The sequence below is a fragment of the Lissotriton helveticus genome, chromosome 1_1 (assembly GCF_964261635.1).
Source record: "Lissotriton helveticus chromosome 1_1, aLisHel1.1, whole genome shotgun sequence".
Taxonomy (NCBI): domain Eukaryota; kingdom Metazoa; phylum Chordata; class Amphibia; order Caudata; family Salamandridae; genus Lissotriton; species Lissotriton helveticus.
The window spans coordinates 294,212,048-294,238,406 of record NC_136057.1 but is presented as its reverse complement, the minus strand read 5'-3'; the positions used below and the strand labels follow the sequence as shown (position 1 = coordinate 294,238,406).

General features: G+C 50.9%; 1 protein-coding gene across 1 annotated transcript in view; it reads left to right on the top strand.

Annotated features, from left to right (window-relative positions):
• The window catches only part of SYN3 (synapsin III), a 1,149,796-nt gene that overhangs the window by 1,048,263 nt on the left and 75,174 nt on the right, over positions 1–26,359 (top strand). Inside the window, exon 10 of the mRNA XM_078653521.1 lies at positions 1,073–1,175. Coding sequence (XP_078509647.1) covers positions 1,073–1,175 — 103 coding nt within the window. The remainder of the gene's footprint in view (positions 1–1,072; positions 1,176–26,359) is intronic.

Below are 26,359 nucleotides of genomic sequence, written 5' to 3'. Positions count from 1 at the left end.
CATCACCCTGCTAACCGAAAGGCCTCGTAGAATATCTGAAGGAGCCCCATCTCTGCTTCCCCATGTCAGTGTCTAGCTCTCCTCCGTCCAGCTGTAGGAATGTGACCCATACACGTCCGCTGCCTGCGAGGGTGGTTCCATGCTCCATATTTGCAAGGCCAGACCAGGGTCATCCAACGCGGACCCCACTGGCCTCCATCACTCCGGTTCACTCACAGACTCCATGCATGGCCAAACAGGCTACACTCATCAACACGCTTAAGACATGTTCAGGATGTGAGCACAAAGGACTGGGCAGAGGCTAGAAGTGTAGGCCTCCACTCTGGTAACTCAGATAAAAAAGTCTAGCCACATTACCGAATCTAAAAGACAGTGAGCCTGATTCACAGAACTAACTTAAGACAAAATCCTAAACTTACTACTTTTGGTATCCACAGAAGTTAGGATTTTGTCTTAAGTTTGTCTTAAGACAGACTTAAGACAAAATCCTAACTTAAGTCTGTCTTAAGTCTGTTTTAAGAAAAACTTAAGACAAAATCCTAACTTCTGTGAATACCAAAAGTAGTAAGTTTAGGATTTTGTCTTAAGTTTGTTCTGTGAATCGGGCCCCCAGAATGCTGACACCACCACGCGACAGGCTAAGCCCACTGACAGGGACAGCAGTGTTCTGTCTACAATGAGAGCACGGTTATTGCATCCTTCCAGGTCACAGGACAGATCCAGGACCTCTCATGGTCGAAGCCTCTGTGCACACGCTAGATTAGGGGCAGAATTCAAACATCAGGATAGCAGATGCATGCAGCCGGGCGCTCAGGGCAGGGAAACATAGCAGCTTACCTTGCAGGGGGCATGCCCATCCCAACAGTTCGATTGATTTTTCTAGCAGCCGAGTATGGTTTAGGTCTTGAAATGTTTCATGGTCCACCTACACTGACGCCAGACTGTAGATGCATGCTCCAGTGGGCAGTCTACAGATGCTCTGCCCAGTGGTTCATCACCTCTGCCCACAGGTTCCTTCTGCCCACCATCCATGCTGAGTTTTAGATTTTCAATGCTTTCTCTTCTGATGCAGGTACCGGCTCTGGGCGGATTCCTGTGCAGAAATGTTTGGAGGTCTGGATATCTGTGCTGTTAAGGCGGTGCACAGCAAAGACGGCAAAGACTACATCATCGAGGTGAGTGTCACGAGGGGCTGCAGAAAACCCCATCCAATCACAGAGCTAGGAACTGTGACGGAGGTAGACTGATGCGACAAGGCATGAAGGCTGACCTGCAAATACAAGTACAGCTGCAAACACAGGGGCTTATTTACAAACCCCTGACGCCGCCGGTGCGTCACTTTTAATATGGGAAAAAGTGATGTACAGGTGGCGCACAGAGAGGGAGACCTAGTCATTGTCCTAAAAGGTTATTGAGCAATTACAAAAAAATGATCATCGATTGACGGCTACTTGATGACTTTAACAACGGAATGTCATTTGTTTTCGATCGAGTCTTACCGATTCAAAAATCTAAATATGGTAAAAACACAGAATAATAAAAAAACAAACCCCATCTTTAATGGCCACTTACAAATCTAAAATCAAGGGGCCCTCGTTTCTCCAGCTCTGAACCTCACCAGAGAATCATTCCACACTGTAGTGCAACTACACTCTCCCACATTTCCCCATGTCATTATTTTTCCATAACAAAATTAAATTAATTCACGAAAACATTCGGATAGAAATCATCCCCATACTTGACACTCTTGTTTTGCAGTCCTACCTAATGCCACTTAAACCCAACTTTACCAACTTTACACCACTCGATGCAACCAACCTTGATGCCAACCTCACTAGCAGCGCCCTGCAGGCTCTCCTTTTGACGCCTACTCCGCAAACCCTGACGCTTCTCTATCCAGCCTACAAACCCAACTGCTTGATTTGCTTAAAAGGTTCCCTGGGGCTTGGCACTGTCCCTATGACCTAGAAACCCGCTTCTGTGAAACTTCTTTTGGAAGAACCTTCACTAGACCCTTGGACTTAATATTTCGGGCCAATCCCCCTACTGCCAATTCCGGATAAGGTAATGGTGAACTTTGGCTTCCAACAGCTCCAATAGTTAATTCAAGAAATGCTAGACCTTTTCCAAGCAGGTTTTAGGCTGGCACCAATCCTTTATCGGTGCCCCGTCATCTACTCTGTACTGACCTGGTTCTCAGCGCCTTTTCCATCTTCATTCTGAATCCCTCTTACTGTTTTATCCATATCAGAAAAACATTCTGACATGCAGAATGAAACATGTGCTGTATGTCAGTGAATTCCCCAGTGATGTGATCATCTGCAGCATCACCACAGAGTTCTAATGAGAACTAGACCGCTAACATTATGTGTTCAAGACTATATTGAGGCACTCCTGAACGGCATTTTGTTGGAATAGGAGCGGTTGAATTTAAAGCTTTTCCCGAGGAGCACGTTGAAGTAAAAGAACATTTAGGTGTTAATGCAGGTATGAAACTAGTAGGTAAAAAATGTGAGGTTTTTAGTAATTTGAGGCATAATGTATCTTAGAAGAGCTAAAATAGTTTAAGAGAAAGAGATGTCTGCATAAGCACAGCATCCACTTTTCTCACCTCTTTACTCACACTACCCATGATTTCAGTTGCTTAACAGCTCCCTAAATTTAAAATAGAATAATCTTGGTAGGCATATTTTGTGAACAATGGGTGTAGGTACTCCACGTAGGGTTAGGCACAAAGCCAATTTAGAAATTGATCAAAATTCCCAGAAATTCTCTTAAACACCAGAGGTTAAAGTGAGGGTATTGTTAGGTTAGGTGCTAAGATGTTAAGTTGTTCTAAAAAAACACTCAGAAATTCACCAAAAAAAAACAAAGGTTAAAGTGAATTTAAAATGAGATTATTGAAATGTGAAGAACTAACATTAAAAAAAAAAACACTGAGCTACGCCTTTTATAGTGAAATAACTTGTGCCCCTATCTTGCACTGCTTATTCAGATAAGATATAGTTAGGATTGTGTATTCATTGGTAATGCATTTTTTGGTTTGCTTAGCTCTTTGTTGATGTATGGCAAATCCTCATGAAACTTTGGAAAAAATTCACCTCAGCTCCTTCCTGGACAGTTTTGGGATGATTCGTTAAGATTCCATGGGAACTTTAGACACAGTTACCGCCCAAACCACTGAATGCATTTACACCAAATTTGGCAGAAAGCTAGGTCTTGGGTCATAAAAGTGCTTTTTAGGGCGAGGCCTCCGCCCACGTAAGTGGGAGGAGTTTCGAGATCCTAATGTTAAAGAAGAGAAAAAAAAAGTATCTCCTAGGGCTTTGGTGAGACAAATTCCACACATTCCTTAGTGTGTCCTGTCATCTGGCCAGTGATTCGTCTTCGTTGTGGTGTCGTTTTAATAGGCTTGAAGTGATAGGGTAAATGTAGTTTTCGGACGCCATGTTGGGCATTTTTCGTTCGTGTGCGCGCAAAGAAGTACATTAATTATAATTAGGAGCTGTCAGGGTGCCTCCGTAAGTGAATCCAGATGGCCGGGCGCGTTCACCATTCAGCAGCGCTCAGCGCGCAGCTGCTCCATGCCAGGCCGGGAAAGGGCTTCATTAGTTCAAGAACAAGAGTCTGACGTTCTGTCATGGGCTGTTCTTTTAATCTCAGTTTCATTTTTTTTCTGGAATGGTCCGGTGTGAATGGAATTGTTCTCTCGAGTTTATTATGTGTTTCTTTGCAGCAGCTTTTGTTTTCGGAGCTGAGGTATATTATGTGTTTCTTTGCAGCAGCTTTTGTTTTCGGAGTGCAGTTTGAGAGTTGAGAGTGCAGATTGAGAGTGCAGTTTGAGAGTGCAGTTTGAGAGTGCAGTATGAGAGTGCAGTATGAGAGTGCAGTATGAGAGTGCAGTATGAGAGTGCAGATTGAGAGTGGTGTTTGAGAGTGCAGAGTGGAGATTGAGAGTTGAGAGTGCAGTTTGAGAGTGCAGTTTGAGAGTGCAGAGTGGCGGTGCAGAGTGCAGAGTGGCGGTGCAGAGTGGCGGTGTGGCGGTGCGGAGTGGCGGTGCGGAGTGGCGGTGCAGAGTGGCGGTGCAGAGTGGCGGTGCAGAGTGGCGGTGCAGAGTGGCGGTGCAGAGTGGCGGTGCAGAGTGGGGGTGCAGAGTGGGGGTGCAGAGTGGGAGTGCAGAGTGGGGGTGCAGAGTGGGGGTGCAGAGTGGGGGTGCAGAGTGGGGGTGCAGAGTGGCGGTGCGGCGGTGCAGAGTGGCGGTGCGGCGGTGCAGAGTGGCGGTGCAGAGTGGCGGTGCAGAGTGCAGAGTGGCGGTGCAGAGTGGCGGTGCAGAGTGGCGGTGCGGCGGTGCAGAGTGCAGAGTGGCGGTGCAGAGTGGCGGTGCAGAGTGCAGAGTGGCGGTGCAGAGTGCAGAGTGGCGGTGCAGAGTGGCGGTGCAGAGTGGCGGTGCAGAGTGGCGGTGCAGAGTGGCGGTGCAGAGTGGCGGTGCAGAGTGGGGGTGCAGAGTGGGGGTGCAGAGTGGGGGTGCAGAGTGGCGGTGCAGAGTGGCGGTGCGGGGGTGCAGAGTGGCGGTGCAGAGTGGCGGTGCAGAGTGCAGAGTGGCGGTGCAGAGTGGCGGTGCAGAGTGGCGGTGCAGAGTGGCGGTGCGGCGGTGCAGAGTGGCGGTGCAGAGTGGCGTTGCGGCGGTGCAGAGTGGCGGTGCAGAGTGCAGAGTGGCGGTGCAGAGTGGCGGTGCAGAGTGGCGGTGCAAAGTGGCGGTGCAGAGCGCAGAGTGGCGGTGCAGAGTGGCGGTGCAGAGTGGCGGTGCAGAGTGCAGAGTGGCGGTGCAGAGTGGCGGTGCAGAGTGGCGGTGCAGAGTGGCGGTGCGGCGGTGCAGAGTGGCGGTGCAGAGTGCAGAGTGGCGGTGCAGAGTGGCGGTGCAGAGTGCAGAGTGGCGGTGCAGAGTGGCGGTGCAGAGTGCAGAGTGGCGGTGCAGAGTGCAGAGTGGCGGTGCAGAGTGGCGGTGCAGAGTGGCGGTGCAGAGTGGCGGTGCAGAGTGGCGGTGCAGAGTGGCTGTGCAGGGTGGCGGTGCAGAGTGGTGGTGCAGAGTGGCGGTGCAGAGTGGCGGTGCAGAGTGGCGGTGCAGAGTGCAGAGTGGCGGTGCAGAGTGGCGGTGCAGAGTGCAGAGTGGCGGTGCAGAGTGGCGGTGCAGAGTGCAGAGTGGCGGTGCAGAGTGGCGGTGCAGAGTGGCGGTGCAGAGTGGCGGTGCAGAGTGGCGGTGCAGAGTGGCGGTGCAGAGTGGAGTGGCGGTGCAGAGTGGCGGTGCAGAGTGGCGGTGCAGAGTGCAGAGTGGCGGTGCAGAGTGGGGGTGCAGAGTGGGGGTGCAGAGTGGCGGCGCAGAGTGGCGGCGCAGAGTGGCGGCGCAGAGTGGCGCTGCAGAGTGGCGGTGCAGCGGTGCAGAGTGGCGGTGCAGAGTGGCGGTGCAGAGTGGCGGTGCAGAGTGGCGGTGCGGCGGTGCAGAGTGGCGGTGCAGAGTGCAGAGTGGCGGTGCAGAGTGGCGGTGCAGAGTGCAGAGTGGCGGTGCAGAGTGGCGGTGCAGAGTGGCGGTGCAGAGTGGCGGTGCAGAGTGCAGAGTGGCGGTGCAGAGTGGCGGTGCAAAGTGGCGGTGCAGAGTGGCGGTGCAGAGTGCAGAGTGGCGGTGCAGAGTGGCGGTGCAGAGTGGCGGTGCAGAGTGGCGGTGCAGAGTGCAGAGTGGCGGTGCAGAGTGGCGGTGCAGAGTGCAGAGTGGCGGTGCAGAGTGGCGGTGCAGAGTGCAGAGTGGCGGTGCAGAGTGGCGGTGCAGAGTGCAGAGTGGCGGTGCAGAGTGGCGGTGCAGAGTGGCGGTGCAGAGTGGCGGTGCAGAGTGGCGGTGCAGAGTGGCGGTGCAGAGTGGAGTGGCGGTGCAGAGTGGCGGTGCAGAGTGCAGAGTGGCGGTGCAGAGTGGGGGTGCAGAGTGGGGGTGCAGAGTGGGGGTGCAGAGTGGCGGCGCAGAGTGGCGGCGCAGAGTGGCGGCGCAGAGTGGCGCTGCAGAGTGGCGGTGCAGCGGTGCAGAGTGGCGGTGCAGAGTGGCGGTGCAGAGTGGCGGTGCAGAGTGGCGGTGCAGAGTGGCGTTGCGGCGGTGCAGAGTGGCGGTGCAGAGTGCAGAGTGGCGGTGCAGAGTGGCGGTGCAGAGTGCAGAGTGGCGGTGCAGAGTGGCGGTGCAGAGTGCAGAGTGGCGGTGCAGAGTGGCGGTGCAGAGTGCAGAGTGGCGGTGCAGAGTGGCGGTGCAGAGTGCAGAGTGGCGGTGCAGAGTGGCGGTGCAAAGTGGCGGTGCAGAGTGGCGGTGCAGAGTGCAGAGTGGCGGTGCAGAGTGGCGGTGCAGAGTGGCGGTGCAGAGTGGCGGTGCGGCGGTGCAGAGTGGCGGTGCGGCGGTGCAGAGTGGCGGTGCAGAGTGGCGGTGCAGAGTGGCGGCGCAGAGTGGCGGCGCAGAGTGGCGGCGCAGAGTGGCGCTGCAGAGTGGCGGTGCAGCGGTGCAGAGTGGCGGTGCAGAGTGGCGGTGCAGAGTGGCGTTGCGGTGGTGCAGAGTGGCGCTGCAGAGTGGCGGTGCAGCGGTGCAGAGTGGCGGTGCAGAGTGGCGGTGCAGAGTGGCGTTGCGGCGGTGCAGAGTGGCGGTGCAGAGTGCAGAGTGGCGGTGCAGAGTGCAGAGTGGCGGTGCAGAGTGGCGGTGCAGAGTGCAGAGTGGCGGTGCAGAGTGGCGGTGCAGAGTGCAGAGTGGCGGTGCAGAGTGGCGGTGCAGAGTGCAGAGTGGCGGTGCAGAGTGGCGGTGCAAAGTGGCGGTGCAGAGTGGCGGTGCAGAGTGCAGAGTGGCGGTGCAGAGTGGCGGTGCAGAGTGGCGGTGCAGAGTGGCGGTGCGGCGGTGCAGAGTGGCGGTGCGGCGGTGCAGAGTGGCGGTGCAGAGTGGCGGTGCAGATTGCAGAGTGGCGGTGCAGAGTGCAGAGTGGCTGTGCAGAGTGCAGAGTGGCGGTGCAGAGTGGCGGTGCAGAGTGGCGGTGCAGAGTGCAGAATGGGGGTGCAGAGTGGGGGTGCAGAGTGGGGGTGCAGAGTGGGGGTGCAGAGTGGGGGTGCGGCGGTGCAGAGTGGCGGTGCAGAGTGGCGGTGCAGAGTGGCGGTGCAGAGTGGCGGTGCAGAGTGCAGAGTGGCGGTGCAGAGTGGCGGTGCAGAGTGGCGGTGCAGAGTGCAGAGTGGCGGTGCAGAGTGGCGGTGCAGAGTGGCGGCGCAGAGTGGCGACGCAGAGTGGCGGCGCAGAGTGGCGGCGCAGAGTGCAGAGTGGCGGCGCAGAGTGGCGGCGCAGAGTGGCGGCGCAGAGTGGCGGCGCAGAGTGGCGGCGCAGAGTGGCGGTGCAGGTGGCGGTGCAGAGTGCAGAGTGGCGGTGCAGAGTGGCGTTGCAGAGTGGCGTTGCAGAGTGGCGTTGCAGAGTGGCGGTGCAGAGTGCAGAGTGGCGGTGCAGAGTGCAGAGTGGCGGTGCAGAGTGGCGGTGCAGGGTGGCGGTGCAGAGTGGCGGTGCAGAGTGCAGAGTGGGGGTGCAGAGTGGGGGTGCAGAGTGGCGGTGCAGAGTGCAGAGTGGCGGTGCAGAGTGGCGGTGCAGAGTGGCGGTGCGGCGGTGCAGAGTGGCGGTGCAGAGTGGCGGTGCAGAGTGGCGGTGCAGAGTGGCGGTGCAGAGTGGCGGTGCAGAGTGGCGGTGAGTGCAGAGTGACGGTGAGTGCAGAGTGGCGGTGAGTGCAGAGTGGCGGTGAGTGCAGAGTGGCGGTGAGTGCAGAGTGACAGTGAGTGCAGAGTGACAGTGAGTGCAGAGTGACAGTGAGTGCAGAGTGACAGTGAGTGCAGAGTGACAGTGAGTGCAGAGTGACAGTGAGTGCAGAGTGACAGCAGAGTGACAGTGAGTGCAGAGTGACAGCAGAGTGACAGTGAGTGCAGAGTGACAGCAGAGTGACAGTGAGTGCAGAGTGACAGCAGAGTGACAGTGAGTGCAGAGTGACAGTGAGTGCAGAGTGACAGCAGAGTGACTGTAGAGTGCAGAGTGACAGCAGAGTGACTGTAGAGTGCAGAGTGACAGCAGAGTGACAGTGAGTGCAGAGTGACAGCAGAGTGACAGTGAGTGCAGAGTGACAGCAGAGTGACAGTGAGTGCAGAGTGACAGCAGAGTGACAGTGAGTGCAGAGTGACAGCAGAGTGACAGTGAGTGCAGAGTGACAGCAGAGTGACAGTGAGTGCAGAGTGACAGTGAGTGCAGAGTGACAGTGAGTGCAGAGTGACAGCAGAGTGACAGTGAGTGCAGAGTGACTGTAGATTGCAGAGTGACAGCAGAGTGACTGTAGAGTGCAGAGTGACAGCAGAGTGACTGTAGAGTGCAGAGTGACAGCAGAGTGACTGTAGAGTGCAGAGTGACAGCAATGTGACTGTAGAGTGCAGAGTGACAGCAGAGTGACAGTGAGTGCAGAGTGACAGCAGAGTGACTGAAGAGTGCAGAGTGACAGCAGAGTGACTGTAGAGTGCAGAGTGACAGCAGAGTGACTGTAGAGTGCAGAGTAACAGCAGAGTGACTGTAGAGTGCAGAGTGGCAGCAGAGTGACTGTAGAGTGCAGAGTGACAGCAGAGTGACTGTAGAGTGCAGAGTGACAGCAGAGTGACAGTGAGTGCAGAGTGACAGCAGAGTGACTGTAGAGTGCAGAGTGACTGTAGAGTGAGTGCAGAGTGAGTGCAGAGTGACAGTGAGTGCAGAGTGACTGTAGAGTGAGTGCAGAGTGACAGTGAGTGCAGAGTGACAGTGAGTGCAGAGTGACAGTGAGTGCAGAGTGACAGTGAGTGCAGAGTGACAGGGAGTGCAGAGTGACAGGGAGTGCAGAGTGACAGGGAGTGCAGAGTGACAGGGAGTGCAGAGTGACAGTGAGTGCAGAGTGACAGTGAGTGCAGAGTGACAGTGAGTGCAGAGTGACAGTGAGTGCAGAGTGACAGTGAGTGCAGAGTGACAGTGAGTGCAGAGTGACTGCAGAGACAGTGTGTCAGGGTGCACATTGTGTGAGTGTGCAGAATGAGTGTGCAGAGTAAACAGTGTGTGACTATGCAGGGTGACATTGGGAGTGTGCGGGTGAGCAGTGTGTGAATGTTACGGGGCAGTGTGTGAGTGTGCAGAAAACACCACACACACATACACCACACACACATAACGCACACACAAACCACACACCTCAGTCTCTCAACACCACACACTTGTCACCACTCAACACAACACACTCACCACCACACTCACTCCCCAGGCTCACCCCCACAGACTCACCACCACACACTCACCAGCACACAGAAAACAACACACACAACAACACACCCCCAGCCGTCAATGAATGCTTTCACCATGCACAAACACCAACAACCATCATCCATCTGTGCACGCTTTTACCAAGCACACACCCACCAGCCGTCAGTGCACCCTTCCACCAGGCACACACACCTCCAGCCGGCAGTGCACTTTTCCACCAAGCAATCGCAGTATGGTACACTTTACTTTTAAACATATTCATATAAAGCACAGCATGCCACCATTGGTAAAATTACAATTCAACCAACATACTTCCACTACACACCACATGCACACACTCCATAACACATGGCAAAAAGACATTGGCATTTACAATGCCATTAGCTCAAACTCAAATAAATCCGAGCCCGATTGCATTTCTAATGCTTGTTTAGGTTGGAGTCTACCTGACAGTCCAGCTGTCTGGTTTACTAACAACATCTTGTGGACGTTCGGAAAGCTTCCCTGAGAATGCATTTCACCCGTTGCTTACCATTGGCTTTGTGGTTTGTAACTCTCATTTGCTTGCTTTCTATTTGCTAGCTCTATTTGATTTTGGCTGTCTAGCTTGAGTCTATCCCTTCCTTTGCCCAAACCCTATTTATTATATTCTTGCACCAGTGCTCGATTTCTGTAAACAGGCCTTCAGATCTTGTTCTTATCTTGTCACATTTGCTGTCCATTCAAAGACAGAGGTTACATGTCAGGCCCTGTCTTCCAAAGAGCTTGGTGTTTACTTTTCTTTCTCTGACTTCAAAGTGAGAGGATTTGTGAATGGTCCTATTGCCGCAGACAGATAGGAGAGCTATCCTTAAATGGCCAACTTTGATAGCTACATTTCAAATTTCTGCATCGCAATTAACATACACTCCTCTGTCTTATCCAGCTTAAACTAAGAACAGACTCTCATTGTGCAAGGTGTGCTGCCTGTGCATTTATCCTTTTGGGAAGAAGTGTTCCACATATTGTCTGATATGGCAGGTCTCACTCTTGCACCCTTGCTGAAAGCGGTCCTGCTGGGCTGCACCATTTCTGTAGAACAGGGCGTCAGGTAATTTATCTCTGGTTCCCTCTTTCTGGCCAAACGATGTCTAGCTTGCGTGTGGGGTAGAGAGCACTCACCTACTATTCAAATGTGGATTAAGAGTGGGATCTACTTCAGTGTGCAACTGGAACTTTATTGCTCCACAATTCCGCAGGCACTTAGCCTATGCAGCAATTAGGACACATTGCAGGCCTATTTGCTCACTCGTGAGGGGCCCCATTAGGACTTGTCGTTGATCAATGTGCTGACCATGTGGAGGAGAGAACTGATGCTATGCCTGGAGAGGGCAGTGCAAACATTATCAGTAGTCAGCCTACACCCCCTGGACTATTATGTTGATATATGACTATGACGTGCTGTAATGCTGACACCCTCTGCATGTCAGCGGTGCAGGGGTGGATATCCATCTGTACGTTACTAAATGGGTCATGCGGTGCAGGGGTGGATATCCATCTGTATGTTACTACATGGGTCATGCGGGAAGATGCATATTGGATTAAGACCTATACCAATCATTAGATTGCCTCCTGTTATGTCTATGCATGTTATGCACTCTTGTCAAGTGTTTGTTTTTTGTTTCTGAAAAAAACCTAAATAAAAATAAAGTTAAGAAAAGTGAGAGGATTTTAAGGGACAGTCATGCTGGCTACTGGGGATGTGCTTGAGAAAGGCTGGCCAATGTTATTTTTTTGTCTAGTACAAAACAAAATGTAAATGTCTGTAAATGAACTGTGCAGATGTTTCAGAATATTTTGGATTTGAAAAGCAGACATGAAGCACATTTTTGGGTAGCTCCGAAGTGTGGTGGAAGCAAATATTTTATTACGTTCAAAACAAATCAATACACTAGGTGATGACATTTCCACACATTGTTTGTTCACTGTATAGTTTTATCAGTAACACTGTATGTCTGTGCAAATGCAATTGCCATTTCAAGTGAAGATGTGTTGTCTGTAATGGCAGTACGCTACCACACCATCCATACTTTACTTTACCACTCTCCACTATACTCTTCACCACTCCACACCAGTGCAGTCTACTCTGCAGCACTCCACACTACGCCACTCCACTGCACATCACTCCACATTGCATCACTGCACTCTTCTCTGCACCACTCCACTCTGTGCCACGTCACTCTACACCTCTCTACTCTACACCACTCTATTCTATGCCAATGAACTCTACCACTGCACTCTTCCACCAGTGCACTCTACACCACTGTGCTCTAAACCACTACTGTATGACACTGCACTCTACCCTGCACCACTCCATTCTACATTGCAACAGTCTACTCTACGCCACTGCACTCTACCCTGCGACACCCCACTCAGTGTCATTTTACTTTACTCTAGAAAAATCTACTCTTTGCCACTGCACTCTACGGCACTGCACTCTACGTCATTCTACTACACTCCGTGCCACTCCACTCTAAGCCACTCCACCATACACCACTGCATGTTATGCCACTGCAATCTTCACCATTGCACTCTACGCCATTGCACGCTATGCTGTGCCACTCTACTCTACTCTGCATCACTCTACTCTACGCCTCTGCATTCTACACCATTCTACTCTAAACCACGGAACTCTACGCCAATACATTCAAAACCAACTACTCTACGCCAATACACTCTACCCCATTGCGCGCCACACCACTCTACACTATTGTGCTCCACGACACTGCTCTCTACACAACTCTATTATGCTCTGCACGACTGTACCCTGCACCAATGCTCTCTGCACCACTCTAGTCTGTACCAATCTATGCCACTGCACTCTACAACACTCTACTCTAAGAGACCCTGGGAACCCCATCCCCAGGTCTGCTATTTTATTTAAGGGTAAGGGGGCATGCAGCCCCCCTTCCTAAGCCTACAAAGGCCCCGGGGACCCCATCTCTGGGGGCCGTGCCTTAAATAAATGGGAAGGCCCCCCTTCCTAAGCCTCAAATAGGCCCCAGGGACTGGATCCCCTGGGGCCTATATTATAATTAAGGGGGGGGGGCTTCACAGCCCCCTCCCCAAACCTGACGAGGACCCGGGGACACCATCCCCCAGGGCTGCACACTACTAAGTGGGGAAGGGAATGCACGCACGCCCCCCTCCCAGAGTCATTCAATGGCCCTGGGGACCCCATCCCTCTGGGGCATGCCAGTTAAAAAAAATAAAAAACAAGCTGGTTCCCCCTGCAGCCTCCAACAATATTAATGGTCTCGGGTGCACCGAGTGGACACCAGTCCACCCAATACATTAAACAAAAATGCCGGCTCCCGCACGCCCCCGAGAAATGGAGTTGGATACTTGTTTGTTTTAATTTTAAACAAAAAAACAATATGTCTTTGACTATTTATTTTTATATATTTACCCACAAAATGTAATAATGAAAAATATGTATAAGTAGACACAAACCTGTGTTTGAAAAAAATGTTTATTACACCTTTTTTAGTAATCAATAACAATAAATATTACATTGTGTGAATTATTGAAGTACATAAAAAAAATATGGGTGTTTTTTTCAACAAAGATGATTGATCTGCTTTATGTATATTGATCTGTTCCCCCCTTGATAAAGCCACGAGGCTCACTTTTGCATTTTGGTGCTGCAGAAGGTTGTGCATGGCGTAGGGTTAGCTGCTCAGAGGCCAGGCCCTGCGACTACCCCACACCGCTCACAGGGGGATGGATGCCTGGGCGGGTTGGCTGCAGGCCCTGCGACCATGCACCTGCTGCGCACAGCCAAAGGCCATGAGCTGGGAGGGGGTTGGCTGCACATGGGGGGTTAGCCACAGGCTGGCCCTGGGGCCTACCCCATGCCATGCACGGCTGAAGGCCATGCATTGCGAGTGGTTGGATACCCATGGAGGGTTGGATGAACGGCCTGACTGCAGGGCGTGGGCTTTACATATGGCAATACAATATTACTTTACATTTTTTAAAAACCCGAGAAATTCACTGAAAAAACAAACATTAAAGTGAATTTATAGTTACGCAAAATGTCAGTTAAATCATGCTATTTTAAATGTATAAAACCACAAAATTTACCAGTTATAGTAATCTCAAATAACTATATTTCGTGCCCTAAGTTAACTCTAACTTGCGCCCTCTCCATGCACTGTTAATTGCCCTCCATATTACATCTCCCATGACATCTATGATGTCATTGATAATATTACTGCAACATTTGCAATGAAATTAATGATGAGAAAACTGTGCATGGGGAGCGCACGAGTTACAGTTACCTTAGGGCACTAGTTAAAGTAACTTGAGATAACTATAACTGGCGAATTTCAGTGGTTTTGAATATTTCAAATGGCATGGTTTAACTGACATTTTCACGTAACTATAACGCCACATTAACATCTGTTTTTAGTGTGTTTCTACATATATAGATATATATCTATATATATCTTTATATATCTATCTATATCTATATTTTTATATATATATATATATAAAGCTATATATGTATTATATATATATATATATATATAATACATATATATATATATCTTTAAATTATATATATATATATATATATATATATATATATATATATTTTAAACAAATGTCCTCCATTGAGGTAAGTAAGACGGCACTCGAAGTCTGGAAAAGTTAATTGTTTATTCCATCAGGTCCCTCAGGACAGTGTTACATGTTTCGCCTGTCAAGCAGCTTTTGTCAAACTAATATGGTGCCATTTCTGTGAAACATGGTATTAATTAAACAAACATAGAATAAAGACTGTAAAGATCTTGTTATATGGCATATAACATTACTGATTTTCTCAGAATACCTTGCAAAGTACTAAACATTCTTATGAACAGTTCAAAAACCATGCAAATCTTCAACCTCTATTACAATATCAAAACATATATGTTGGACCTGGGCCTCTTGGCAGGGTCATCCCTAAACTTTTTGCCTTCCTCCAATACTCTCTCTGACCTGTTTTTGTTGGTTTAATGACTCTGGGCACTTTGCCACTGCTGACCAGTGCTAAAGTGCATATGCTCTCCCTGTTGTAAAGTGTACATATGATTGATGTCCATGATTGGTTCATTGGATTTACTGTTAGTCCCTAGTAAAGTGCACCAGGAGTGCCAGGGCTTGTGAATGCCAACACTGCTAGTGGGCCTGCAGCGCTGGTTGCGCCACCCACAGAAGCAGCCTTAAAATGTGTCTAGGGTCTGCCATTGCAGAACCTGCGTGCAGTCTGGTACTGTCATGCTAGCTGGGCAAGTGCACACACTTGCCAGCCCCTGAACCTTCCCTTAACTTCATATTAGTCACCCCTATGGTAGGCCTGAGGGCAGGGTGCATTGTAGTGTAAGGTAGAACATGCCCTGATGTGTGTGGCATGTTCTAATAGTGAATTACTACCAAAGTCGTTTTTCACTATTGTAAGGCTACCTGTTCCCTTCTAGGCCAGATGGGCTGCTGGAATTATTACACTCTATAATCCCAGCAGGCTCAGGGAACATGGTAGAAATTCATGTTTAGTATGCCTGAACTCAGAATAATAAAATACTTCTTTTAGTAAAGTTTATTTTAATATCCTGTGTTTGCAAATGCTACTTTTAGAAAGTTAGCATTTGCTGGCCTAACCATTTCAGCCCGCCTCTGCTTGGATGTGGATCTGACTGTCTGGTGTGTGTGAGTGACAGGGCTGGGAGTTGACAGGTAGTGAATAGCCAGATGACACCTTAGTGGGTGGTGGGAGTTTCCCCTGAATGATGCATCAGGCTGTGCTCTGCCTCCACAATGCTGGCTCCGCCCTCCTGGGGAGCGACTGATGACTCAGCCTGCACCTGGCCCAGGAAGGACCGAAGCTTGTCAACAAAGTGCTCAGGCCACTCCTGCCCTCACAATGCCGGCTCCGCCCCCCTGGGGAGCGGCTGATGTGCCTGCACTCACACTGAATACAGAAGCCAGAAGTACCCACAACAAGTACTCAGAGACTGGAGCAGTTATGCAGAGGCCCCCCTGGCTTGCTAGAACAAAAGAAACTGGGTATAAAAGAAGGAGCCCTGCTCCTTGTAAATTAGATCCAGTTTGCGCAAAGAAGAAGCTCTGCCTGAAGAGAAGGACCCTGGAAGCTGCATGGAGAAGTACTGACTCTGACCCCAAGAGACTGGCCTGTGGTGGGTGCCTTGCTGCTGAAGGAGAGCAGGAGAAGAAAGACGGAAAGACTTTGCTTTTATTCAACTTGTGCCAAACTCTGCTGAAAGATCTCCAAGGGCTTGCTGCTGAACTTGCCCCCTGACCAGCGCCCCAGGAACAGTGGGCGCTACCCCCGTCTGGAAGAGGAACAGCTGCTGTGTATTGTCGACTCTGCATCACCGCCCTAAAGGACCTGTGCTAACCCCTGTCCTGCCAAGCACCGTAATTTCCTGCCGTCGCAGCTCGCACCGCAAAGGTCAGCCTGTCTGACCCCAGCCCCGTGACTGCCTCCCCGACCGGAAGAGACAACGCAAAGCAGAGGACCTGTCCGGTCCGATCACCACCTTCTGCTGCCCCCGCGCTGTGGAAAGTGAAGAGGAGACGGACTTCAGTACGTGTGCCCATCGGGAGGAAAGAGCCCTGCAGAGACCCTCGCAATCCGCTGCACCCCTCTCCAGGCGAACCCAAGACGCAGCCCCTGCCTGTAAGCCTGTGTCCCCTGAACACCGCCAACCTCGAGGTTAGTGCTCCTGTGGTCTCCGTGCCACGTCACCCTCCTGGAAGGCACCACAACAGGGACGTCTGCCTGGCATCGGCCGCACTGAAAAGGACACGAAGGTATTGTGTGCTAAGCAAGCAGCATATTAGCCCGCGCTGTGTGCTCCCAATTGTATGCCCTGCCTTGCTCTGCCCCCCCAGGAGAGGCCGCACCGCACTGTGAAGGGTGCCTTGCCTCCCGGAGATCCTCCCTGTCAGAAGGGACCCCTCTGCACTGACAAGTCCTGAAAGAAAGCATTCCTGAAGGTGCCTTGGCCCCAGAGGCTCCTCTGATCGCCTGCTTGCTGCTCTGCTCCGAGCTCAGCCCCCACCTCTGGAAAAGGCCCAGGGTTTCTTCGAGGCCCTCTCTGGTGTCCATTCCAAGCCTACCGCGAGATGCGTGAGAGTTGGTAGGGGCCGAGTCAGTTTCACCCTTAAAGGCAGGAGAGGCGCTGCAAGGCGCTCCGAAGGCCGAGGAGGGTCCCAAAGCCCCAGAACAGAGAGAGGCTTTCTCTTTGAAAGGAAAGAACACTGAGAGAACTGTGAAATTAGGAGATTTATAACAAAAGCGCCTTAACAGAGAAATCTCCATTTTTGAACTACAAGGAAGTGAGAAAACATTCAGAAGTGCATATAAAGACTTGTACATTACTAAAAAGAACTGTGGCAACATAAATAAGAGTAACTGGAACCTCGCAATCCTTTAAAGTAACAAACTGTATTTACAAGCCTGATTTTAAAAATATATAAAGAGAATATATTTTTTTACTACAAAACAGTTTGGTGTCATTGTGTGGTGGGTTGGTTGTGGTGGTATGATATTGCAAATGTTTAACCCTATGTGCCCCAGAGATTAGCCTAGACTGCTTGCGCCACACTACCTAGAGGGTAAGCAGAGGTTGTTCTTAGAGGTAACCCTCAGCCCTGACGAGGAAGAGAGAGGCCCTGTTTGTCGCCAGTGCTGCACTGCGCCAACCAGAGACTCCCCCTTCCTACATTGGACGCAGCGGTGAGGATAGCGAATTTACATTTGCAGTGTTCATGCCTTAACTATTGACCATTGCACAGTGATGACAGTCCAGTAACTAAGCCACAGACTTTGTTTTTTTTGGATTTATGATTTGCGAGAAGAGATCTCCATGTGTTTTTGAAGTCATGCCTGTGTCAGTGAAAATGGAAAAGGCAGCATCCATTTCTTCTATTGACTGTGATTGGGAGAAACTAGAAAACTACACTGGGAAACAGCTCAGGAGCTTCTGCAAAAATTTGAACATTTCCATGACCGGACTCTCCAGAAGGGAGCAGTTCCAAAAGGCGCTGAGGGCCTGGGTCAAGGCAAGGAATGCCCCTGGAAAGGATTTTGAATTTGAGGATGCAGAACAGCAGCTGGAGGGACCCCTGACTCCAGAGTGTAGGGGTGCAACCTCCCCATTGGGTAGCAGTGTTTCTGGCCGAGGTCTGTCGCCAGAGGAGCTGGCGGACAGACAGGCAACCCGAGATCATGAATTGAAGTTGGCAGAGCTGGAAATAAATGGGCAACTGGAGCTAGAATCTAGGAGGTTAGCCCTGGAAGTAATGAAAATGGAGCTTGCGCATGACTTAAGAATGAGGAAACTTGACTTGGAGCTCGAGGCGCTTGAGGCCAGGAGGGCTTCAGCCCAGCAACAAGAAATGTGTGTAGCTCAGAGATTGAGCTTTGCTGAGTTGGAGGTGGAGTCCAGCTCAGATGGTGGCAGCAACATTCAGGTATCTAGTGCAGACAGCATAGCGCGCGCACCTAGAGATATGGCACCTGACTTGGAGGGGGTTAACTTACACCAGGAGGTTCAAGGGCATGAGGTAGCTCCAGTAGTGCGCAGCGTCCCTGAAGGGAATAGGATAGCTGGCGTAGGAGTTCATGGTCCTAGTGGCGGGAGGGTTTCCCCCATGGTTGAGGTCCTGGTGGGTGAGTGTAAGGACCGCCCAGAAGAGTGTGGGTTGTGTGACAGAGACAGTTCGCTACTGTCTGGCCAGTCTCAGAAGAATGGTGTGGAGTATGTGTGTGAGGCGCTGGATGGAGAGGTGAAGGATAATTTGGTTAACCCTGCTAGGGGGCTGTGTAATCCAATTGTGGGAGAGCATATTGTAAGTCCCAGTTTTCCAGAGCTATGCCAACACCTGTTTGAGAGTGAGTTCTCTGACCCCAGGGAGCTCACATTGGAGGCAGACCTTGTGGTGGATTCCAGAGGGTCTGGAGAGGCATTGGGGTGTGATCCTGTGGGGAGTGGCTCAGGTATCTTCCAGCCCAGAGTGGTGGAAGTGGCGCAGAGTAGCCCAGCTAGGTCCTGTAGTAGTGAGATGGGTGTAGGGCCTCATGTCCTGTCCTTAAGAGGAAGGAGTGAGAATGGGTTTCGTCCCGGTAGTGCCCAACCTCAGTCTCAGAGCCTGGATGGTTCCTTAAGGGAGCACCAGGTGGGGAGCCTAGGCTGTCCGGATGAGTCACCCTCTGAGGGGGATCCCCCAGTGGCTAGAGAACGTGGAGGCTCTGTAAACAGAGCTCCAGTAGTTCTGGTGACTGGCAGTACCACTCCAGTTGGGAGGGTGCAGAAGTCCAGAAGGAGGGGCGAGAGGGGGAAAGAGTCCCCAGTGGAAGAACCAGTGGGTCAGGGGCCAGCCAGCAGGGCTGCGTCCCCAGTGAATGACCAGGGGGACACCACTTCTGTCCTGGGGGATCTTCCCACACTGTCAGAGGGACAGGGTTTGGGAGATCTGCGCCGGGCAGACTGTCGCACGACACATGAGCTATGTGCTCCCCGGGAAGTCCTGGTGCGCCAGGCAAGTGTTCAACTGCAGGGTTGGGTCCCTGAGTTGAGAAGCCAGGGTCAGGTGTTGTCTGACCTGGAGGGCAGGACCACTGTAATCAGTGTCCTGGCCCATGTCGCTTCTAGGGGTACCACTCCGGTTGGGAGTGGGCAGTACTCTGGAAAGGGGTGCAGAGGGAGGGAGTCCTCGCCTCTGACCCCGGGTCAACTTGAGGGTTTAGACCCTAGCTTTAAGGGCCAGGTGCAGGGTGTCCCCCCTGACCTGGTGCCCCAGTTGCAGGATAGCACCCCTGAACTGGTGGGCGAATTGTGCAGGTCACCTGCCACAGGTGCCCTGACAATTCTGGAAGGGGGTACCACTCCAGGTGGGAGGGTACAGAGCCCCAAGGAGGAGGACCGGGTGTGGGAAAGGCCACCCCAGTCTTTGGTACAGCCGCCTGGTACAGACCTGGGGCTGGTGGGTCAGTGCCAGGATGACATACCTGACCTGACAGGAGGGAGAGTGGACAAAGGGTGCCAAGCACCTGGGGCTACTGCCCCCCACTCTCTAATGCCACAGAGGTTTGAGAGCCCTGAGAGGCATGAGGCCTGGGTCTCATCTCTGACTACTGTCAGTGGCCGCTATGACTTGATGTCTGTCTGTTGGGACACACCTGTGAGCAAGTTAAGGTTAGAGGCTGCACAGGTGGTGTCCACAGAGGAAGAGAAGGGTGCCCCATTGATCAGCGGGGTGGACCCTGAGAGTGTGGACAGAGGATTTGAAATAGGTTCAGATTGGCGTAGAACTGGAGTGTGCCCCTGCTGTTGCGGGCCAGGTCCATGTTCTATCGCCCTAAGCAGGGAAGCCCATCACAGTGGTGATTGGTCTACCCTGCGTTTTGGCTGGAAGGGGGTTGTGTTGGACCTGGGCCTCTTGGCAGGGTCATCCCTAAACTTTTTGCCTTCCTCCAATACTCTCTCTGACCTGTTTTTGTTGGTTTAATGACTCTGGGCACTTTGCCACTGCTGACCAGTGCTAAAGTGCATATGCTCTCCCTGTTGTAAAGTGTACATATGATTGATGTCCATGATTGGTTCATTGGATTTACTGTTAGTCCCTAGTAAAGTGCACCAGGAGTGCCAGGGCTTGTGAATGCCAACACTGCTAGTGGGCCTGCAGCGCTGGTTGCGCCACCCACAGAAGCAGCCTTAAAATGTGTCTAGGGTCTGCCATTGCAGAACCTGCGTGCAGTCTGGTACTGTCATGCTAGCTGGGCAAGTGCACACACTTGCCAGCCCCTGAACCTTCCCTTAACTTCATATTAGTCACCCCTATGGTAGGCCTGAGGGCAGGGTGCATTGTAGTGTAAGGTAGAACATGCCCTGATGTGTGTGGCATGTTCTAATAGTGAATTACTACCAAAGTCGTTTTTCACTATTGTAAGGCTACCTGTTCCCTTCTAGGCCAGATGGGCTGCTGGAATTATTACACTCTATAATCCCAGCAGGCTCAGGGAACATGGTAGAAATTCATGTTTAGTATGCCTGAACTCAGAATAATAAAATACTTCTTTTAGTAAAGTTTATTTTAATATCCTGTGTTTGCAAATGCTACTTTTAGAAAGTTAGCATTTGCTGGCCTAACCATTTCAGCCCGCCTCTGCTTGGATGTGGATCTGACTGTCTGGTGTGTGTGAGTGACAGGGCTGGGAGTTGACAGGTAGTGAATAGCCAGATGACACCTTAGTGGGTGGTGGGAGTTTCCCCTGAATGATGCATCAGGCTGTGCTCTGCCTCCACAATGCTGGCTCCGCCCTCCTGGGGAGCGACTGATGACTCAGCCTGCACCTGGCCCAGGAAGGACCGAAGCTTGTCAACAAAGTGCTCAGGCCACTCCTGCCCTCACAATGCCGGCTCCGCCCCCCTGGGGAGCGGCTGATGTGCCTGCACTCACACTGAATACAGAAGCCAGAAGTACCCACAACAAGTACTCAGAGACTGGAGCAGTTATGCAGAGGCCCCCCTGGCTTGCTAGAACAAAAGAAACTGGGTATAAAAGAAGGAGCCCTGCTCCTTGTAAATTAGATCCAGTTTGCGCAAAGAAGAAGCTCTGCCTGAAGAGAAGGACCCTGGAAGCTGCATGGAGAAGTACTGACTCTGACCCCAAGAGACTGGCCTGTGGTGGGTGCCTTGCTGCTGAAGGAGAGCAGGAGAAGAAAGACGGAAAGACTTTGCTTTTATTCAACTTGTGCCAAACTCTGCTGAAAGATCTCCAAGGGCTTGCTGCTGAACTTGCCCCCTGACCAGCGCCCCAGGAACAGTGGGCGCTACCCCCGTCTGGAAGAGGAACAGCTGCTGTGTATTGTCGACTCTGCATCACCGCCCTAAAGGACCTGTGCTAACCCCTGTCCTGCCAAGCACCGTAATTTACTGCCGTCGCAGCTCGCACCGCAAAGGTCAGCCTGTCTGACCCCAGCCCCGTGACTGCCTCCCCGACCGGAAGAGACAACGCAAAGCAGAGGACCTGTCCGGTCCGATCACCACCTTCTGCTGCCCCCGCGCTGTGGAAAGTGAAGAGGAGACGGACTTCAGTACGTGTGCCCATCGGGAGGAAAGAGCCCTGCAGAGACCCTCGCAATCCGCTGCACCCCTCTCCAGGCGAACCCAAGACGCAGCCCCTGCCTGTAAGCCTGTGTCCCCTGAACACCGCCAACCTCGAGGTTAGTGCTCCTGTGGTCTCCGTGCCACGTCACCCTCCTGGAAGGCACCACAACAGGGACGTCTGCCTGGCATCGGCCGCACCGAAGCTGAAAAGGACACGAAGGTATTGTGTGCTAAGCAAGCAGCATATTAGCCCGCGCTGTGTGCTCCCAATTGTATGCCCTGCCTTGCTCTGCCCCCCCAGGAGAGGCCGCACCGCACTGTGAAGGGTGCCTTGCCTCCCGGAGATCCTCCGCTGTCAGAAGGGACCCCTCTGCACTGACAAGTCCTGAAAGAAAGCATTCCTGAAGGTGCCTTGGCCCCAGAGGCTCCTCTGATCGCCTGCTTGCTGCTCTGCTCCGAGCTCAGCCCCCACCTCTGGAAAAGGCCCAGGGTTTCTTCGAGGCCCTCTCTGGTGTCCATTCCAAGCCTACCGCGAGATGCGTGAGAGTTGGTAGGGGCCGAGTCAGTTTCACCCTTAAAGGCAGGAGAGGCGCTGCAAGGCGCTCCGAAGGCCGAGGAGGGTCCCAAAGCCCCAGAACAGAGAGAGGCTTTCTCTTTGAAAGGAAAGAACACTGAGAGAACTGTGAAATTAGGAGATTTATAACAAAAGCGCCTTAACAGAGAAATCTCCATTTTTGAACTACAAGGAAGTGAGAAAACATTCAGAAGTGCATATAAAGACTTGTACATTACTAAAAAGAACTGTGGCAACATAAATAAGAGTAACTGGAACCTCGCAATCCTTTAAAGTAACAAACTGTATTTACAAGCCTGATTTTAAAAATATATAAAGAGAATATATTTTTTTACTACAAAACAGTTTGGTGTCATTGTGTGGTGGGTTGGTTGTGGTGGTATGATATTGCAAATGTTTAACCCTATGTGCCCCAGAGATTAGCCTAGACTGCTTGCGCCACACTACCTAGAGGGTAAGCAGAGGTTGTTCTTAGAGGTAACCCTCAGCCCTGACGAGGAAGAGAGAGGCCCTGTTTGTCGCCAGTGCTGCACTGCGCCAACCAGAGACTCCCCCTTCCTACAATATAGTATTAGATGGATGAGAGCCTAATTAGGCCTACTAAAACACTGAACCACCTAATGAAGTTAAAGTGATCCACACCAACTACTTGAATTCATTAATGTATGCATACCTCGTTAAGAAATGACTGAATACCACCCAATTAGGCTGCCTGCAATTACATTGAAATAAATAACTGACTCGAGATAATGCATTCTTCATGTTCACAAGAACTGCAAAATCATTGATATGGTCACATTCGCATAACTGCTATTTACGGACATTGTGTGCCACCCCATAATCACAGATTGTGATGTCTCCAATTTCAAAATGTATTTCCGCAGCCCCATAATGTTCTGCAGTCAAATAATAGTGGAATTATCATCTTTACCTCCACATTAAAGCTTTCACCAGAATAACACCTTGGCATTATTCGTTGTTTTATTCCTTCATTTCATGTCTCCCTAACTGTTAGAAACGGGGGTCTCTAGTTGGCAATGGCTTGTCCCTTTGTCCAAATAGGAACTGAAGAACTGTAATCTTCATTCTCAGGGGTCTCACTAATACAAAAGAACTTGGCACAGAAGCTGAAATATGAAAAGACATCTTTATTAAACTTAATTAAGTGAGACTACGTCACACAGAAGCCTTTAGCAACTGAATGAGGCAGTCTAAAGAGTACAAAACACAGAGGCGTTTTATATGCTTAGGTTTACAAACTCAGCATAAAAGAAAGGGGCAGTCCTAGCTTCTGCAAGCATACAAAATACCTAATATGGACATACAAGATCTGCAAAATATTAGCCAATAGAAAAACATCATGTAACCAGAATGTCCCCCTTACGTCGTGTTTCTGCCCAACCCATAAGTCAATCAATTACAGCACTTATAGGTCAATCAGTAATGGCAGAACATGTCTGTATGCAGTTAGGCCAGCTGGTGTCTGAGATTGCTTTCAAAGCAAGGACAGAGGGGGGTTTTCTACATGTTGCAGTCCAAAGGGCAGAAACACTTCATGAATAGAGCAGTCTATGTAAAGGCAACACAAATTGATGACAAATGTAAGATTAAGTCAAAATTAAAGAACCTCAGAACCCTTGCTTCTAGTCAGTGAAAGGTGGATACACTCCTAAAATAACCCCTTCTCACCCCTTGGTAGCTTGGCACGAGCACACAGGCTTATCTCAGAGGCAGTGTGTAAAGCATTTGTGAACACATACAGTATCACAGTGAAACACTACAACTGGATGCCACAAAAGTTTAGAAAAATAAGTATTCTTTATCTAAACAAGATCAAACGACAAAAACCCACAATACAGTACTAAAATAGGTTCTTCAATAGTAGAAATAGTTCAATTCAATGCAAGTTATAAATGGGACACTTTTCCAACAAAGTACCTAAGATGCGTTACGCAAAACAAACAAAAGGGTCGCAGGGAAGGTGATGCGTCAGTTCCTTACTGCAGCACAGGGGAGGTAATGCGTCTGTTCCGTACCGGAGAGGAGGCGATGCGTCCGGTCCGATATGTGTACTTTTGCAGCCGCACAGCAGGCCCTGCGACGATGTTCTGGGTGAAGTGTCGGGACCCAGTGGAAATGCAGCATTCTTCTTCCCATGGCTAGGCGATGCGTCGGGTCTGGTGCGGATGCGACATGCTTCTTCGTCGTTGTGTCGTGCTTCCAGCTCCCCACAACAAACAGTCTCTAGAGGTCCTAAACAACTGCATGCACCTCTCTGTAGGTTAGAATTCCCAGAAAGGAAATTCAGGGGGAGCTGGTGGAAAAGTCCCTGAGACTTTAGACAGGAGGCAAGCTCAGTTCAAGCCCTTGGAGATCTTCCTCAAGATGGCAAAGCAAACACCAAAGTCTTTTTCTCCTTTCCTTGGCAACAAGTAACCGCTGCAGGCCAACCCCAAACAGCAAACAGCACATGGGCAGTAATCCTCCTCCAGCTTCTCCGGTTTCTTCTCCGTGTCAAAGGTTCCTCTTGATTTCCCATAAGTGACCTAAAGTTCTGGGGTCTGGGTCCCCTTTTTTATACAAACACATCCTTTGCCTCTGAAGGCAGAGAGTGTCTGTACCCAGCCAAAACCAGTTCTGTCCTCTATGGTGCAGCTTCCTGGCAGGAGGTGGAAACAGCATTGTCGAAAGCAGACCTGGCCCAGGTAGCTGAAAGGAAATCTCCTCCCCCTACTCTCTATTCAATGCAGGTCCTATTCGGTCCAGACCTGACCCATCAGGCTGACAGGGGGCTGCTGCCAAGGCCCTCTCCAGTCCCCTGTCACTCATAAACCAGACATGGAATACACAAACCTAGCAGAGGCATCCTGGATGGTTAGGCAAGAAAATACCTACTTTCTAAAAGTGGTATTTTCAAACAAGGATGTATTTTAACATTCTGAGTTCAGGGATACTAAACTCGTTTTACTACCTTGTTCCCTGGGTCAGTTAGGATTATAAGATGTTATAATCAAACTGACCATTCTGGCCCATGGGAACAGGTAGCCTTGCGATAGTGAAAAATGAAATTGGCCGTAATTCACTAGCAGGACATGCCACTCACACACCAGGGCATGTCCTACCTTTCACATACAATGCACCCTGCCCATAGGGGTGGCTAACATGTAGAAAAGGGAAAGTTAAGGGACTGGCAAGTGTGTGTGATTGCCTAGTCGACATGGCAGTCCCAGACTGCACACAGGCTCTGCAATGGAAGGCCTGAGTCACATTTTACAGGCTGCTTCTGTGGGTGGCACAATCAGTGCTGCATGCCCACCAGCAGCATTTGATTTCCAGGACCTGGGCACACATGGTGCACTGTATTAGGGTCTGACAAGTAAATCAAATAACCAATCATGAAATCACTAATCCATAACACAATTTACAAAAGAGAGCATTTGCACTTTAGCACTGATCAGCAGTGGTAAACTGCCCAGAGTCATAAAACCACCAACAACAGGTCAGAAAAAATACAGAAGGAAGGCAAAAAAGTTCAGGGATGACCCTGCAGAAAGGGCCAAGTCCAACACTGACTGAAAATGCATCCGTAACTGAGGGAAGAATAATGTCCTTTGTTAAGGAGCCTCTTCATTCAGAATCACAGTCAAATATATTACATCCGCAAAACGGGCAGTACATACTCGTCGATACCTTAAATCTGGAGTGTTCTCATAAACCAAACAATATTTCAGATTCAAGTCCCCACCGCTCGGCATGTGCCTCCAGCAGCAGCCGGCATGGATCGGGGGTGGGAGGTGGGGTCAGGGGAGGACGAAGGGGAATGTAAAAAAAAAACCACACCACTTACCTGCGTCCCGCGTCTCTGCTCCGTCTCTTGCTCCTTCTCTCCTCCACGTCGGAACAGGAACCAGAAAGCACACCCATGCTCCCCTGACTAATCACAATGCTGCAGTGCAGCATTGTGACTGTAAGCACCCAGGCTCCCCTAACCAATCACAATGCTGCAATGCAGTATTGTGATTGGTCTGAGCACCATTGTTCAGCACTCAGATGTGGACTCTGGCCTGGGCATGTTCTCCGCCCAGGCTGTAATGCAGTCTGGATGGAAAACATGGAAAGTGCGCATCACTGTTTGGTCCATCCAAAGCATCATGTGCACTTCAGTGTGCCCACCACTTTTCCCCTGAGAGCAGAGCAGCCACGCCCACTCCCAAAGCAGCTCGAACATATAAAATGATAATAACATTCAGTTATTATCATTTTATTTTTCCTTTAGTCACACTGCTTAAAAGGAGTAGGGGCGATGCTCCTCCA